Source organism: Oncorhynchus mykiss, chromosome 5 (assembly GCF_013265735.2).
Source record: "Oncorhynchus mykiss isolate Arlee chromosome 5, USDA_OmykA_1.1, whole genome shotgun sequence".
Classification (NCBI taxonomy): domain Eukaryota; kingdom Metazoa; phylum Chordata; class Actinopteri; order Salmoniformes; family Salmonidae; genus Oncorhynchus; species Oncorhynchus mykiss.
In genome coordinates, this window is record NC_048569.1 from 26344636 (window position 1) to 26360862 (window position 16227).

The 16227-nt window shown below is 42.2% G+C and overlaps 1 protein-coding gene across 1 annotated transcript in view; it reads left to right on the forward strand.

The window, feature by feature from the left end:
- The window catches only part of LOC110523508 (neural proliferation differentiation and control protein 1), a 38451-nt gene extending 31138 nt beyond the window's left edge, over positions 1-7313 (forward strand). Inside the window, exons 3-9 of the mRNA XM_021602260.2 lie at positions 468-560; positions 696-902; positions 1978-2044; positions 2418-2502; positions 2914-2993; positions 3132-3231; positions 3466-7313. Coding sequence (XP_021457935.1) covers positions 468-560; positions 696-902; positions 1978-2044; positions 2418-2502; positions 2914-2993; positions 3132-3231; positions 3466-3546 — 713 coding nt within the window. The 3' untranslated portion in view covers positions 3547-7313. The remainder of the gene's footprint in view (positions 1-467; positions 561-695; positions 903-1977; positions 2045-2417; positions 2503-2913; positions 2994-3131; positions 3232-3465) is intronic.
- The last annotated feature ends 8914 nt before the right edge of the window (positions 7314-16227 follow it).

A 16227-nucleotide genomic window follows, 5' to 3' on the forward strand; every position in this document is an offset into this window, starting at 1 on the left:
ACATTATCGATCATAGTCTGCTGCTGGAAAAACTTGTGTGTTTTGGCCTTACATCCCCTGCTATATTGTAGATAGAGGTACCTGTCTAACAGAACACAGAGGGTGTTCTTTAATTGAAGCCTCTCCAACATAATCCAGGTAGAATAATTAATTCCCCAGGGCAGCTGTCTAGGCCCTTTACTTTTTTTCTATTTTTACCAATGACATACCACTGAAAGCCAGTGTGTCTATGTATGCGGATGACTCAACACTATACACTTCAGCTACTAAAGCGAGTGACAAAGAGCGGCAGTTAGTTTCAGAATGGGTTGCAAGAAATAAGTTAGTCCTAATTATTTCAAAAATGTAGTATTGTATTTGGGACAAATCCTTCACTAAACTCTAAATCTCAACTTAATCTTAATCTGAACAAAGGCATGATGTGCATATGGACTCATTCTTAAATCTGCCAATGTCTTTCTCCTCAGGTCAAGTGACAGCCTTCTCTGATCTAGATGAAGAGATTGACTTCCTTCACTCAGTCATTGCCAAACAGGAAGTGTCAGAGGTCAAACAATCAAGTGAGCCTATGAATTTTATTAAATTTCAGTTACTTTTCCATAGATGTGTGTCGCTATATATAAAACGTTATCTACACCACAATAATAACAATGTCTGTCTCTCTCTTCTGCTCTCTTATTCTCTCTCTCTCCCAGACACCCCCTCCAAGGCAGTTCCTATGACTCAGACAAAGTTTCCCAGACAGAGAGGCAAGGCCCAACCTTCTGCGGAGCAGCCCACTACCGCCCACCCCTCTACCCGGACCCCGCAGCCTGCCACTGGGGCTCTGGAGAGGGTGGGACCGGGGGGACCTGGAGGCCCCATAGCCATCCCATACCCCTCCAAGGACAGTCTCCTTGTCAGTAAGTGTCTTTATTAGTTGAAAGTAGTGACACGTTTATGGCGTAAGACCAGGCCAGCTCTACTAAGTGCGCTTAGGGTTGTTGTCCTGTTGGAAGGTGAACCTTTGCCCCAGTCTGAGGTCCTGAGTGCTCTGGAGCAGGTTTTCATCAAAAATCTCTCTGTACTTTGCACCCTTTCATCTTTCCCTCAATCCTGACTAGTCTCCCATTCCCTGCTGCTGAAAAACATCCCCACACCATGATGCAGCCTAGGGATGGTATTGGCTAGGTGATAAGTGGTGCCGGGTTTTCTCCAGACGTGACGCTTGGTATTCAGTCCAAAGAGTTCAATCTTGGTTTCATTAGACCAGAGAATCTTGTTTCTCATGGTCTGAGAGTCCTTTAGGTGCCTTTTGGCAAACTCCAAAAGGAGATGTCATGGGGCTGACATGTGCCGTCACTGAGGAGTGGCTTCCGTCTGGCCACTAAAGGCCTGATTGGTGGAGTGCTGCAGAGATGGTTGTCCTTCTGGAAGGTTCTCCCATCTCCACAGAGGAACTCTGGAGCTTTGTCAGAGTGACCATCGGGTTCTGGGTCACCTTCCTGACCAAGGCCCTTCTACCCCGATTGCTCAGTTTGGCCGGACGGACAGCTCTAGGAAGAGTCTTGGTGGTTCGAAACTTCTTCCATTTAAGAATGATGGAGGCCACTGTGTTCTTGGGGATCTTCAATGCTGCAGAAATGTTTTGATACCCTTCCCCAGATCTGTGCCTCGACACAATCCTGTCTCGGAGCTCAACGGACAATTCCTTCCACCTCATGGCTTGGTTTTTGCTCTGACATGCACTGTCAACTGTGGGACCTTATATAGACAGGTGTGTGCCTTTCCAAATCATGTCCAATCAATTGAATTTACCACGGCTGTAACATTACAAAATGAGGAAAAAGTGAAGGGGTCTGAATACTTTCCGAAGGGAATAGATTTGAAAGTGGTTAGATTTCATCTGCAGTCACACACAATTTCATAATTTCTCCTCCTTTTATGGGTATCTTGTCTTCACTCTATCCTCTTCTCTGTTTGTTTTGACCTCTGCAGTTATGATCTCTGTGTGTATCATCTTTGGCACTGTGGCCCTGATCTTGGCTACAGTTTGCTGGGTAAGGTAAGACATCAGACAGTAACAATATCAATATGTTATTATTGAATTTGACAACTTAGATGTGCTAGACTCCCTTCTATTGTTTTACTGTCAAGTGTTTTTGTTAGAGCATGTTAAATAATTTTCCAACACATTTTATAAAGGATCAATTTAAGCACTGCACTGTTATGATGCATCCCAAATGGCACCCTACTGCCTATGGTGCACTTTGGACCAGGATCCATAAAGCTTTGGTCAAAGTTGTGCACTATATAGGGAATATCGCGCTATTGGGAAGTGTCCAAAATGCAGATTTAATTTTTATTTTATTTTACCTACTGTTCCTGCTCCAGTTTCCCTAGTCTCTAATGGCTCAGAATAATGTTGCCCCCTACAGGTTGCAGAAGGAATCACGTCTGGCCCAGAAGGTAGATTACCCTGCATTTGGAAGCAATGGAAATGGAACAGCCAACAGGACTTCAGTAAGTGCATTGTTCCGCATGGGGCACAATACATCCACCTCAGCTAAATACGTTAGGTGTCTTTTCCAAATTACCCAGATTAGACCCTGTTCTCTTTGGTTCTCTGTTGTTTCCACAATCAAGTGGGGAGGCTGATGACATCAGAGTAAACCCATCAGACCAGCTCCTTGAATGGCCAACTCTTGAAGTTTGCAATTGTGTCCCAAAACAAAGTTTTGCTCAAAACATGTGTGTAAATAAGGGACTAGACTATTTTTTTGTATGATTAATTTCCTTCTGTCAATGTGATTTGACCACAGGATGTCTGTGACGTAAGCATCTGATTTTCAGGCTTTGCCTCTTCTTTGCTTTTCCTCCCCGCTGAGGGTGGTTTTCATGGGTCTCTCCTCTCCTTCTCCCTTTTCTCCTCAGTCGGGGGATAAGAAGTTGGCCCAGAGTGCTCAGATGTACCACTACCAGCATCAGAAACAGCAGATGCTCTCCATGGAAAAGTGAGTTCTACTCCTCCTCTTGCCCTTTTCGGTCTCGCGTCCTTTCTCTCTCCCTACCTGTCCGACAATTCAGTTTCATTCAAATATGAATACACACACACACACATATTCATCTTGGTGCATTCTGTTGTTTTTCAGACATAAATCGGAGACGAAAGTCACTGACTCAGAAGTCACAACAGATGAGGAAGAAGTGGGCGGAGACTTCACTGTGTACGAGTGCCCTGGCCTTGCACCGGTGGGTGTGCTAGGACACACACACACATGCACTCACACTCAGACATGCGCACACACACACACACACACACACACACACACACACACACACACACACACACACACACACACACACACACACACACACACACACATAATATATTCTTACAAATTCTGTCCTTGTTTACACACAATATTCATATTGCTGATGACTGTATTTGTTTGGCTTTTAACAACAGTTTTTATTTCATTGCAGACTGGAGAGATGGAAGTGAAAAATCCTTTGTTTGACGACTCTACCCTATACTACCAAGGGAATCCCAAGGGAATTCCATAGGCTTTAATGCATGCTGGAACACGCAGACACCACACACACAGAAACATACACCCAATTAAAACATAATACAAACCTACACACACACACGCAATTTCTTTACTCTGGAAAAGATCACCTTAATTCTCCAATCAGGTTGCTCTCTCAAAACTGGACAGGCTTCTACAGATGTTGGATCTTAATTTGATGCATTTTGTTGCAGAAGGAAAATTATCTGCAGCAGGAGGAATTGAATGTCTATTTAATATTGATAATCAATACCAGGGGGCAGCTTGAAGCAGTGTTTTGTAGGCTATACAATCATTTAGACTGTAGGTCCACTGACTAATTGTTGTATTATATGTTCAAGGCAAACAATAAGCAAAATAAATTGGTGGTTATCACAGAGCCTGTGTGGTCCAGTGGGTACAGCCGCTGACAACGGTAAACATATGCTAGAGTAGGCATGGGTTTGAATCTGGTCCACTAATGTCCTTTGAGAAACTAGTACATTTCTAGTTAATCTCTGTGGGCTGTACATTTACTCTTACTCAGGTAATTTCTGGAGGAAGTAACTTATTTTTTACTCCATTACATTTGACCCAATTACTTTAGTTACATAGATTTTTAATATAATATTGTCGCTGTCGGATGACATTTTTTACATGACTCGATACGTCTGTATGAACGTTTCACAACCACTTGACCAATGAAATGTATTCAAAATAGGTTGTCATCAAAACTCTTTAGTCCGTTGTCTCTCAAAGTTGTCCATCAAACCCAGTTTTATCTCCACCACGGCTCTAAGGGAAGCGCACGTCTTCATATTTTTGTTCTTGGGTTCTTAGCCAGACTCGATCAGAGGTAAGTTGCACTTTAATTACCTTCTGCCTTTGTAATATTATATATTTCTGAAGTAAGATAAATCATTTCTAATTCATTTCTATATTTCTAATATATGAATATATTAGCTAACTAGCTAGCATTGGCTGACCCAGACTGTGACAGAAAAAGTTTAATCTCATGTTTTTAGCTCCCCATATGACCTCTGGTAGACATTCCTGCAGTCAGCACACCCCCTCAACTTGAGACATCTGTGGCATTGTGTTGTGTGACACAACTGCACATTTTAGTGGCCTTTTATTGTCCCCAGCACAAGGTGCACCTGTGTAATGATCATGCTGTTGAATCAGCTTGTTGGTAAAGACACACCTGTCAGGTGGATGGATTATTATCACTAACAGGGATGTAAATACATTTGTGGAAGAAAATGTAGATTATGTAGACTTTTTTTGTCTGTCTGGAAAATGTCTGGGATCTTTTATTTCAGCTCATGAAACATGAGACCAACAGTTTACATGTTGCGTTCATATTTTTGCTCAGTATAGCTATCACATTAGGTCGCCATTACAAGACAAGCTGTCTAAACTAGATGCAGCGTCAACGATGTAGCTAGCTAACATTAGCAAGATCAACAGGTCAGTCCACCGCAGCATCCTCCCACACATTTTTCTCCCTGTTTGTGTGTGTGTCATTCTGTTTTTATGAAAATGCCTATAAGCACCTCTTTCATACAGTCAGTGTATCATCTCAGTAAGCTTTTTGTGCCCTATAGAAATCATATAGATTGTCTTTTTATTTAAAGCTTGTAGCGGCAGAACCGAGGCGATAGGAGAATGAGCCAGCCAAGAGAAGAAAATACTCTTGAAAGTGGAAAGGACAGGTTCGGAAGGGATGGAGTATAAATACTGTTTTGTCTAGAAGGGATAAAGCTTTTGTCAAAAATATACATTTTTCATAACAGGTTAGGAGGAATAAGTTAAGGTTAGTAAAAGTGTTAGGAATAGCTAAAAGGCAACAACAACAAAAATAGACTTTTGACATAAATTTAATTCCATGGTAAAATGTGTCTGATTTGCAGACTAGCAACACGATTGGATAATGACATTTCGGTATTGATTGTTTTACTGTTGTAACACCTGTCCATTCTGAGTGGGAAATTGAACATCACACTTGGTGTAAATATTTTTGTATGCATATTCACATGTACTTGAAATGATATGATTGTCATTAATGCTATTGAAATTGTGCAATTATTCCAATGCCTCGAGTACCACATACCTTTTTATGAAATTGTGCACATTGCTAGATATTAAGTCAACATTGCATGACCCTAATTGAAACTATACAGCCTACCGACTTTGTTTGATGTTACTCTTCATTGGAGAGTACCTGTGCTGGGGGACGTCTGCAAGATGGTGCTGGCAGGCTTTAATTATAAATGAATGTTTTCTGACCGGATACTTTTTTACTCATTCATGAGTAGTTTCTCAAGAAGGCAAATTTTACTTTGTAATTCATTCATCTAAGTAACAGTACTTGTGCTTAAATACAGATTTTCAGTACTCTACCCACCGCTGCAAATTATACATAGCCTAACTAAAAAAACATGGGTGAGCATACACACTGGAGGAAAGTTTATCGTTCTACAGTAGGCCTACATCTGTCAATCAATTGATGCTCCAAATCAGCTCATCAATTTAGCCAGGGAAACACAAACAGTAGATTATCGGTTTTTATTTAGTGACTATTGATTGGCTAACGGCTAGCCTACAAAATGTAGCCTATAGAAATATAATCAAATAACAAGGGGCCTATTGCAACCATTGATGGCACTAGATTATCGCCAACTAAAGCCTTGTTCACACTGCAGGCCTTAATGCGCAAATCAGTTTGGGTTATCAAATCTGTTTTGGGCTACTGACTGTCCAGACAGCAAGCTAAAGGTGACCAAATCGGATTTTGTGTGTTCAGACAGCAGTCATTTGCTGGCAAGGCTACGCTAGTTGTCATAGTAATGACAGGTGTGTGTGCACAGTGGTGTAGGCTGATTGGTGGTGGTGCTTGTGCTTCCTATCACTCAGACGTTATGTAGTAAGCTAAGGTGACAACAATGCCTTCCATGGACGTGTCCCAGTTGCTTTGAATGTTTAAAATCATTAGGGTAAGAACACTTTTAAAGCCTCAAAGGACAAGATGATCCCACTTTCAAAACGAGTCATTTTTGGCTAGCCACAGCAGTCAACTAGCTAGCTGGGTAGCTGTTTAGCTTTCTAGCATATTCACTAGTTTGTTTGTAAACAATGAACAAGCTAGGTAGCTCCCACATGTTCTTGTCAAACTGTCAACAGAGTAGCTAGCAAGCAATAAGATATAACAGTTTAAAAACCACTTGAGGGCAAATAAATCAGATTTGACCGTTCAGACAAGTCACATGGCCAGGAAGGTGGTTTGAAATGCGGATTGAAATATCAGATTCCATGTGTTTTTTTGGCTCTGCAGACAGCAGGGAAAATAACAGATCGAATTGAAAATGCAAATAAATAGGATTTTAGTAATTTCAAACTGCCAATGTGAACACGGCTACAGGTCTCGTTAAACTATCAATATGCGCTAAATTTACCCACACAGCTGATCTCAATTCCAACCATTACCTCTAAGGCCCGCAAAAAGATGATGGCGGTGTTACCTTAGTCAGAGATCTGTATATAATGACGAGATGCTCATGTCTCCGCCCTAACAATGGGAGTCATCCCAAAGGCAGACGACAAGCTTAGGTCTGCATATTAAGAATATGCAGAATATATTCACCTCTTCCTCTCTACCTTAGTCCTTGCTTTCAACCAAAGTCTTTCAAGATATGTTCGCCATCTGGTTTGTATTGTGATCGGAACAATTTAGTCCTTTTTGATCAGACTACGGGTGATTTATCTATTTTACAACCAATTCTGTACAATAGAAATAAAGTATTTCCTCGTTTATTATGGCAAATCTACTGTGGCAATTCCCCCAACACTTTGTATGAATGGAAACTAATGTTGGTGTATTATGGTTATTTTATTTATTTACTATTTTTGTTATGCAAAAGTGTCTGGTATGGTCATTTCTAATCAAGAAATTACCCTGGACTGTCCATATTTGTAATGTCTAACTACATCAAGGCAATCTGGAGATTGCATTATTTGGGCTGGAATCGAACGCACTCCAACACGGTAGGCCTATATGTGCAAGCTGAAGGCAGTGGCGCTAACCACTAGACCACAATTGAACTCAATTTGGATAGTTTATTCCACCCCCCCCCCCCCCAAAAAAAAAAACGAGGCAGTGGTGGGCTCTAGGACCATGCGGACACCTCCGTGCGGTCGGGTATCCTGTTCGGAGTGTTTATCTGACTGGATAAAAAATATATATATAATAAGAATAATTATGTCCCCCCCCCCCCACTTCTAAAACCAAAGTTGCGCCCCTGGTTTATTTGTAACCTTAGGATACACTAGCACTAGACACTTGTATGTCGTACCCTAGTGGAGATCAATAACTATCTTGTGTTAAGCTATATAAAACAAACGTTGTTGATGTATATGGTTGAATTTCAGATACATTTTTGTATATTTGAATGTTGCAGTGACAGGACCTAGGCCTATAGCATTTGAGCGAGCTGGAGAGAATTTTTGTTTAAGGTAGCGAGTTCTGATCCCAATAACTCGACTGTCCACGAATGGAGAGAGAAATTACTGCTCATTTTTAGCCAATCACAAGGCTCATTTGAATGACTGAATCAGGAAAATGTTCCGCAACAAGAGTAATCAAGTTAAGATCCAACATCTGTAGTAGAATCAAATATTTTTTTGGAAGAAAATGAAGAGGGATGTTGATTGACAGATAAACTCTGGATCACTCACAGCCATTGTGGACTTCTTCTATGGGAACTACAGCCATGTGTAAAACTCATTGTGTGTCCCAAATGGGACACTATATAGTGCACTACTTTTGACCAAAGCCCTATGGGTCCTGGTCAAAAGTAGTGCACTATATAGCCCCTTTTGTGTCAACTGGATATTATTACCCCCCCTCTTAGAATCAATGTTTCCTTTGCTTGCCTTTGTAAAGCTCATTATTTTGTGCAGTGATCTCCCAAAGCCTCTGTTTGAATGTTACAATGAGCAAACATGTATAGATTGCATACAGAACAGAGATGTGCAGTTTTTATAATATAACATATAATAAAAAAGTCCCTTACTGTATTTGTCATGCATATCTAGTAGCTAAACCCAGTTCATTATAGGTACATATAAAGGGGTTTTCATGAAATGTGCTTAGTATTGGGTTAAGGAGCGAGAGGAACACAAGGGGACACTGTCATGATATACTGTGATATAATCTTTAAAGTACTATTTTATGCCCACGGAAATTGTGTGATTTCGACATGTTTGACTTTGATTCAGTCTCATATGTGTAAGGATCCTGTAACTGAAGGAGACATGTAAAGTGATATATATGCACTTGAATATCTATAGGATTTGTGGTGGATGTATGGTAAATATCACTATTTAGTATTGTCTCTGTTTTATCCTCTGTTTGGGGCGGCAGGAAGCCTAGTGGTTAGAACGTTGGGCCAGTAACTGAAAGGTTGCTAGATCGAATCCCCGAGCTGCCAAGGAAAAAAACTGTCGTTCTGTCCCTGAACAATGCACCCACTGTTCCTAGGCCGTCATTGTAATAAAAAAAAATTGTTCTTAACTGACTTGCCTAGTGAAATAAAAATTTAAAAAGAAGATATATCCCTCTGTTCCAACTCTGGTGTTGCAAAATGAACATACAAAGAGTGAGTGTTCTCTGTTATATATTTGCACATGCAGGCCATCTGAACTAAATGTTGTTAACTCAAGTGAGATGTGCAAAATGACCATGCACATTGTTGTCGCTCTGTCTCTCTCTTTCTCTCTAAAGGATTTCACGCTCTCTTTATCTCCCTCTCTCTCGAAAGGATGTTGCTCTTTACATGACTTTTGACCCTGAAATGAAGTAAATGAAGCTATAGGAGTGGCTGGAGCGGGTGCTGGGGATCAGTTTTATTAGTTGATCCTTAATGGGGAGGTGTGTGGGGGAGGGGGCTTGGAGTAGGTACTGGAAATATCCATTCCTGACTCTGTTATCCAGCTCTCTATGACGTGCCGTGTTGTCGGTTTCGCATCACACACCAACACCAAATAAAAGACCGTTTCATTCGTTTTCAACTTTCATCGCCTATTGAATCACACTTTCTATGACATTTCTCAAGTGTCTTTGGTGGACTGGACTGGAGTCATTTTTGCTCTCCTCCCTCCTTAACCTTTCTGTTTGTGTGTTACAAGTTGTATTAGTCATATGTAGGGAATACACATGGTATACACCGCACAACTAAATGATTCTGGACAAAGCAACAACATTAAGAAATAATAAAATATATCAACACGAACATAAAGTAAATGGTTCAGTAGAATAGAATAAACTGTTTAGCACAAGTATAATACAGGAAGGCACAATTTAATGTCCATTTACATGTGTTTAGGGGAAGGGGGGATTGGGGGGCAAGTATTTAAATTGTGCAGTATTTAGCAATCACAATAAGAGTCTGGTAGCAACCATTTGTGATGGGTGTGCAGCATTAATGTGTGTGTGTTGTGTTGTGTGCGTCTGGGTGCTAAGGTGTGGAGGATTAGAGCAAGTGGTCAGTCCAGTTCAAGTGTTCAGCAGTCTAAGGGCTTGTAGATACCAACAGGCTCAGAGACCGTTTCTATCAGACCTCCTGCTCCAATACCGTCTGCCAGACCGTAAGGGAGTGAACAGCTTGTGTGTGGGGTCTTTAATGGGCCTTCCTCAGGCACCGTTTAAAGTAGATGTCCTGGATGGGTGATGTACTGGGCCGTCTTCATCTTCCATCCGCTGGAGGGCCTTGCGGTCGTGGACGGAGCAATTCCCATACCAGGCCGTGATGCAACTGGTCAGGGCGCTCTCAATGATGCAGCAGTAGTATTTGGAGATGACCCGGGGTGGCACGCCAAATTTCTTCAGCGGCCTTAGGAAGTAGAGGCGCTGTTGTGCCTTTATTGGCAACAGTGGTGGTGCTGGTCCATGTCAAGTCCTCGGGCTGTGGACGCTGAAGATCTTAAAACTTCTGCTCTCTCGACTGCAGTCCTGTTGATGTGGATCAGGGCATGTTCCCTCTGCTTCCTGAAGTCAACAATCTACTCCTCTGTTTTGCTGACGTTAAGGGAAAAGTTGTTGTCCTGGCACCACAATGCTAGTTCACTTACCTCCTCCCTACAGGCTGACTCATCATTGTTGGTTATCAGGCCTACATCCGTGTGTGTGTGTGTGTGTGTGTGTGTTTGGTTTTACTATCCTTGTGGGGAACCAGAAGTCATCACAAGGATAGTAAAATAAGGGAACATTTTACCGGTCTCCACAATGAAAAAGGCTATTTTAGGCTTAGAGGTTAGTTTTAGGGTTACAATCAGGGTTAGGGTTACAATTAGGGTTAGGGGTTAAGTTAAGGGTTTGGGAAAATAGGATTTTGAATGGGAATCAATTGCTTGGTCCCCACAAGGGTAGTAAAACAAACGTATGTGGGGGTGGGGGCTCTTGTAACTCACGCTATTGAGCTGCCTGCCTAGGGCTGTTAAGGCCCATTGTCCCTGTGAATGGTGGTAGGGAGGACGGTATTGGTCTGCTGCTGAAGGTTTGCGATGGGTAGAGGGATGGTGTTGACTGTCAAAGGCAGGGCTGTTAGGGAGAAAATCAAAAAGCCATCAGACTCATTTGTGGGGGAAGGTAGTCAGGGAGAAAAAAAGGTGCAGACTGTGAGCCTACCTTGGATGCTAGGGGGAGAAGGGTCAGAAAAAACTATGAGCCCTAGAGGTTGTGTATATAGGCTATAACTAAGGCTTAGTGTTTTTAGAGTTGGCCTGAATAATCGGGGTGGCAGGTAGCCTCGTGGTTAAAGCGTTGGACTAATAACTGAAAGGTTGCACGTTCAAATCCCCGAGCTGACAAGGCAAAAAAAATCTGTCGTTCTGCCCCTGAACAAGGTAGTTAGCCTAGGAACAGTGGGTTGTCATTGAAAATAAGAACTTGTTCTTAACTGACTTGCCTAGTTAAAATAAGAATTTATGGGTATATAAACTACACCACCCCCCTATCATGGCCTCTCAAGACAAATGAACAAATGTTTCTGGGCAAGTCAATCTGTATGAAATCTCTCCACTGACAGAGTCAGAAGGGCAAGATAAATGTTATTATGGCAATGGAATTTAAAAAAAGACTTAAATGATTGAAACTAGGCAGTCCTCCTATGCCTATCTCAGTCACCCGGGTGGGTGAGTGGTGACCGTGTGTCTGAACTACATTGTTTACCCACACAGCTATGTGTGACTTTCCCTCACACCCCTCACACTTCCTCATGGCTGATACCACACTACTTTCACACTGTAGTACAGGGAGCTTATTTGGACATGGTGCTAGACAGACTTGATATGTGCGAGTTGTCTCAGCTTTGACTTTATTACAAAATCGGTATTACATTGTGCTGTGATACCATTACCGTCTCCACTACCTCCTCTCTTATTTAAAGCTCAGCGAAAGGAGGGCAAAGCCCCTCACCCAGTCCACAGTGGGATCAGATAGATTCTTCTCCTATAGAGAAATACAGAGCTCCCTTGAGGAAGGGGACTATGAACGATGAAGAGGCCACTTAAAAGAGGTTAGACAAGATCTAAAAAAAGACATCTGGAGGATTTTCAGCCTAATCCCCAAGCACCCTCCCTCCCACCCTGACTGTACCTACTACCCCCTCACTGTCCAGCCCATACAGGTCCCCACTGGATCCCTCCTGCCCCCGGACCCCTGTCCTCTTGGAATCCCTGCCTGGTTCTACTTTCTCCCTGTGTGTTTAGCATGACAATTCCCTCCCAAGTCCATGGCACAGGACAATGCATGTAGCTTGAGTTTGATGTCTTTTAAGCCTTTGACTGGCTTCTGTGGCCTCCAAGGTCCCCTCTCCCTGGCTTTGTAATGGGGAGAGCGAGAGCACAGCTCTCCTGGTTAAATCTGCTTGGTCATTGCGTTTGAAAATGGGCAGGCTGAATGGAGAGGGGAAACAGTCATCTGTAAAGGGAGTGTTGAGTGGGGTGGGGGTTTAGAAATGGAAAGAAAAATGAGTACAAATCCAATTTTGATCACATACAAATATTATTGTGTATATGCACATATATACACTGCTCAAAAAAATAAAGGGAACACTTAAACAACACAATGTAACTCCAAGTCAATCACACTTCTGTGAAATCAAACTGTCCACTTAGGAAGCAACACTGATTGACAATAAATTTCACATGCTGTTGTGCAAATGGAATAGACAACCGGTGGAAATTATAGGCAATTAGCAAGACACCCCCAATAAAGGAGTGGTTCTGCAGGTGGTGACCACAGACCACTTCTCAGTTCCTATGCTTCCTGGCTGATGTTTTGGTCACTTTTGAATGCTGGCGGTGCTTTCACTCTAGTGGTAGCATGAGACGGAGTCTACAACCAACACAAGTGGCTCAGGTAGTGCAGCTCATCCAGGATGGAACATCAATGCTAGCTGTGGCAAAAATGTTTGCTGTGTCTGTCAGTGTAGTGTCCAGAGCATGGAGGCGCTAGCAGGAGACAGGCCAGTACATCAGGAGACGTGGAGGAGGCCGTAGGAGGGCAACAACCTAGCAGCAGGACCGCTACCTCCGCCTTTGTGCAAGGAGGAACACTGCCAGAGCCCTGCAAAATGATCTCCAGCATGCCACAAATGTGCATGTGTCTGCTCAAACGGTCAGAAACAGACTCCATGAGGGTGGTATGAGGGCCCGACGTCCACAGGTGGGGGTTGTGCTAACAGCCCAACACCGTGCAGGACGTTTGCATTTGCCAGAGAACACCAAGATTGGCAAATTTGCCACTGGCGCCCTGTGCTCTTCACAGATGAAAGCAGGTTCACACTGAGCACATGTTACAGACATGACAGAGTCTGGAGACGCCGTGGAGAACGTTCTGCTGCCTGCAACATGCTCCAGCATGACTGGGACATCATGTCTCGCTCCATCCACCAACGCCACGTTGCACCACAGACTGTCCAGGAGTTGGCAGATGCTTTAGTCCAGGTCTGGGAGGAGATCCCTCAGGAGACCATCCGCCACCTCATCAGGAGCATGCCCAGGCATTGTAGGGAGTTCATACAGGCACGTGGAGGCCACACACACTACTGAGCCTCATTTTGACTTGTTTTAAGGACAGTACATCAAAGTTGGATCAGCCTGTAGTGTGGTTTTCCACTTTAATTTTGAGTGTGACTCCAAATCCAGACCTCCATGGGTAGATACATTTGATTTCCATTTATCATTTTTGTGTGATTTTGTTGTCAGCACATTCAACTATGTAAAGAAAAAATATATGTGTGTGTGTGTGTGCGTATAATATATATATATATATATATATATGTGTATAGGTGTGTATATACACATACATACATACATACATATGTATGTGTGTGTATATATACAGTGCATTGCGAAAGTATTCGGCCCCCTTGAACTTTGCGACCTTTTGCCACATTTCAGGCTTCAAACAAAGATATAAAACTGTATTTTTTTGTGAAGAATCAACAACAAGTGGGACACAATCATGAAGTGGAACGACATTTATTGGATATTTCAAACTTTTTTAACAAATCAAAAACTGAAAAATTGGGCGTGCAAAATTATTCAGCCCCTTTACTTTCAGTGCAGCAAACTCTCTCCAGAAGTTCAGTGAGGATCTCTGAATGATCCAATGTTGACCTAAATGACTAATGATGATAAATACAATCCACCTGTGTGTAATCAAGTCTCCGTATAAATGCACCTGCACTGTGATAGTCTCAGAGGTCCGTTAAAAGCGCAGAGAGCATCATGAAGAACAAGGAACACACCAGGCAGGTCCGAGATACTGTTGTGAAGAAGTTTAAAGCCGGATATGGATACAAAAAGATGTCCCAAGCTTTAAACATCCCAAGGAGCACTGTGCAAGCGATAATATTGAAATGGAAGGAGTATCAGACCACTGCAAATCTACCAAGACCTGGCCGTCCCTCTAAACTTTCAGCTCATACAAGGAGAAGACTGATCAGAGATGCAGCCAAGAGGCCCATGATCACTCTGGATGAACTGCAGAGATCTACAGCTGAGGTGGGAGACTCTGTCCATAGGACAACAATCAGTCGTATATTGCACAAATCTGGCCTTTATGGAAGAGTGGCAAGAAGAAAGCCATTTCTTAAAGATATCCATAAAAAGTGTTGTTTAAAGTTTGCCACAAGCCACCTGGGAGACACACCAAACATGTGGAAGAAGGTGCTCTGGTCAGATGAAACCAAAATTTAACTTTTTGGCAACAATGCAAGACGTTATGTTTGGCATAAAAGCAACACAGCTCATCACCCTGGTGGCAGCATCATGGTTTGGGCCTGCTTTTCTTCAGCAGGGACAGGGAAGATGGTTAAAATTGATGGGAAGATGGATGGAGCCAAATACAGGACAATTCTGGAAGAAAACCTGATGGAGTCTGCAAAAGACCTGAGACTGGGACGGAGATTTGTCTTCCAACAAGACAATGATCCAAAACATAAAGCAAAATCTACAATGGAATGGTTCAAAAATAAACATATCCAGGTGTTAGAATGGCCAAGTCAAAGTCCAGACCTGAATCCAATCGAGAATCTGTGGAAAGAACTGAAAACTGCTGTTCACAAATGCTCTCCATCCAACCTCAGAGCTCGAGCTGTTTTGCAAGGAGGAATGGGAAAAAATGTCAGTCTCTCGATGTGCAAAACTGATAGAGACATACCCCAAGCGACTTACAGCTGTAATCGCAGCAAAAGATGGCGCTACAAAGTATTAACTTAAGGGGGCTGAATAATTTTGCACGCCCAATTTTTCAGTTTTTGATTTGTTAAAAAAGTTTGAAATATCCAATAAATGTTGTTCCACTTCATGATTGTGTCCCACTTGTTGTTGATTCTTCACAAAAAAATACAGTTGTATATCTTTATGTTTGAAGCCTGAAATGTGGCAAAAGGTCGCAAAGTTCAAGGGGGCCGAATACTTTCGCAAGGCACTGTATATAGTGGAGAGAACAAGTATTGATACACTGCCGATTTTACAGGTTTTCCTACTTACAAAGCATGTAGAGGTCTGTAATTTTTATCATAGATACACTTCAACTGTGAGAGACGGAATCTAAAACAAAAATCCAGAAAATCACATGATTTTTAAGTAATTAATTTGCATTTTATTGCATGACATAAGTATTTGATACATCAGAAAAGCAGAACTTAATATTTGGTACAGAATGTATGTATATAGAGGGGCAAACAAGTATTTAGTCGCCACCAATTGTGCAAGTTATCCCACTTAAAAAGATGAGAGATGCCTGTAAATTTCGTCATAGGTACACCTCAACTATGAAAGACAAAATGAGGGGAAAAAAATCCAGAAAATCACATTGTAGGATTTTTTATGAATTTATTTGCAAATATGGTGGAAAATAAGTATTTGGTCACCTACAAACAAGCAAGATTTCTGGCTCTCACAGACCTGTAACTTCTTCTTTAACAGGCTCCTCTGTCCTCCACTCGTTACCTGTTTGAACTTGTTATCAGTATAAAAGACACCTGTCCACAACCTCAAACTGTCACACTCCAAACTCCACTATGGCAAAGACCAAAGAGCTGTCAAAGGACACCAGAAACAAAATTGTAGACCTGCACCAGGCTGGGAAGACTGAATCTGCAATAGGTAATAGCTTGGTTTGAGGAAA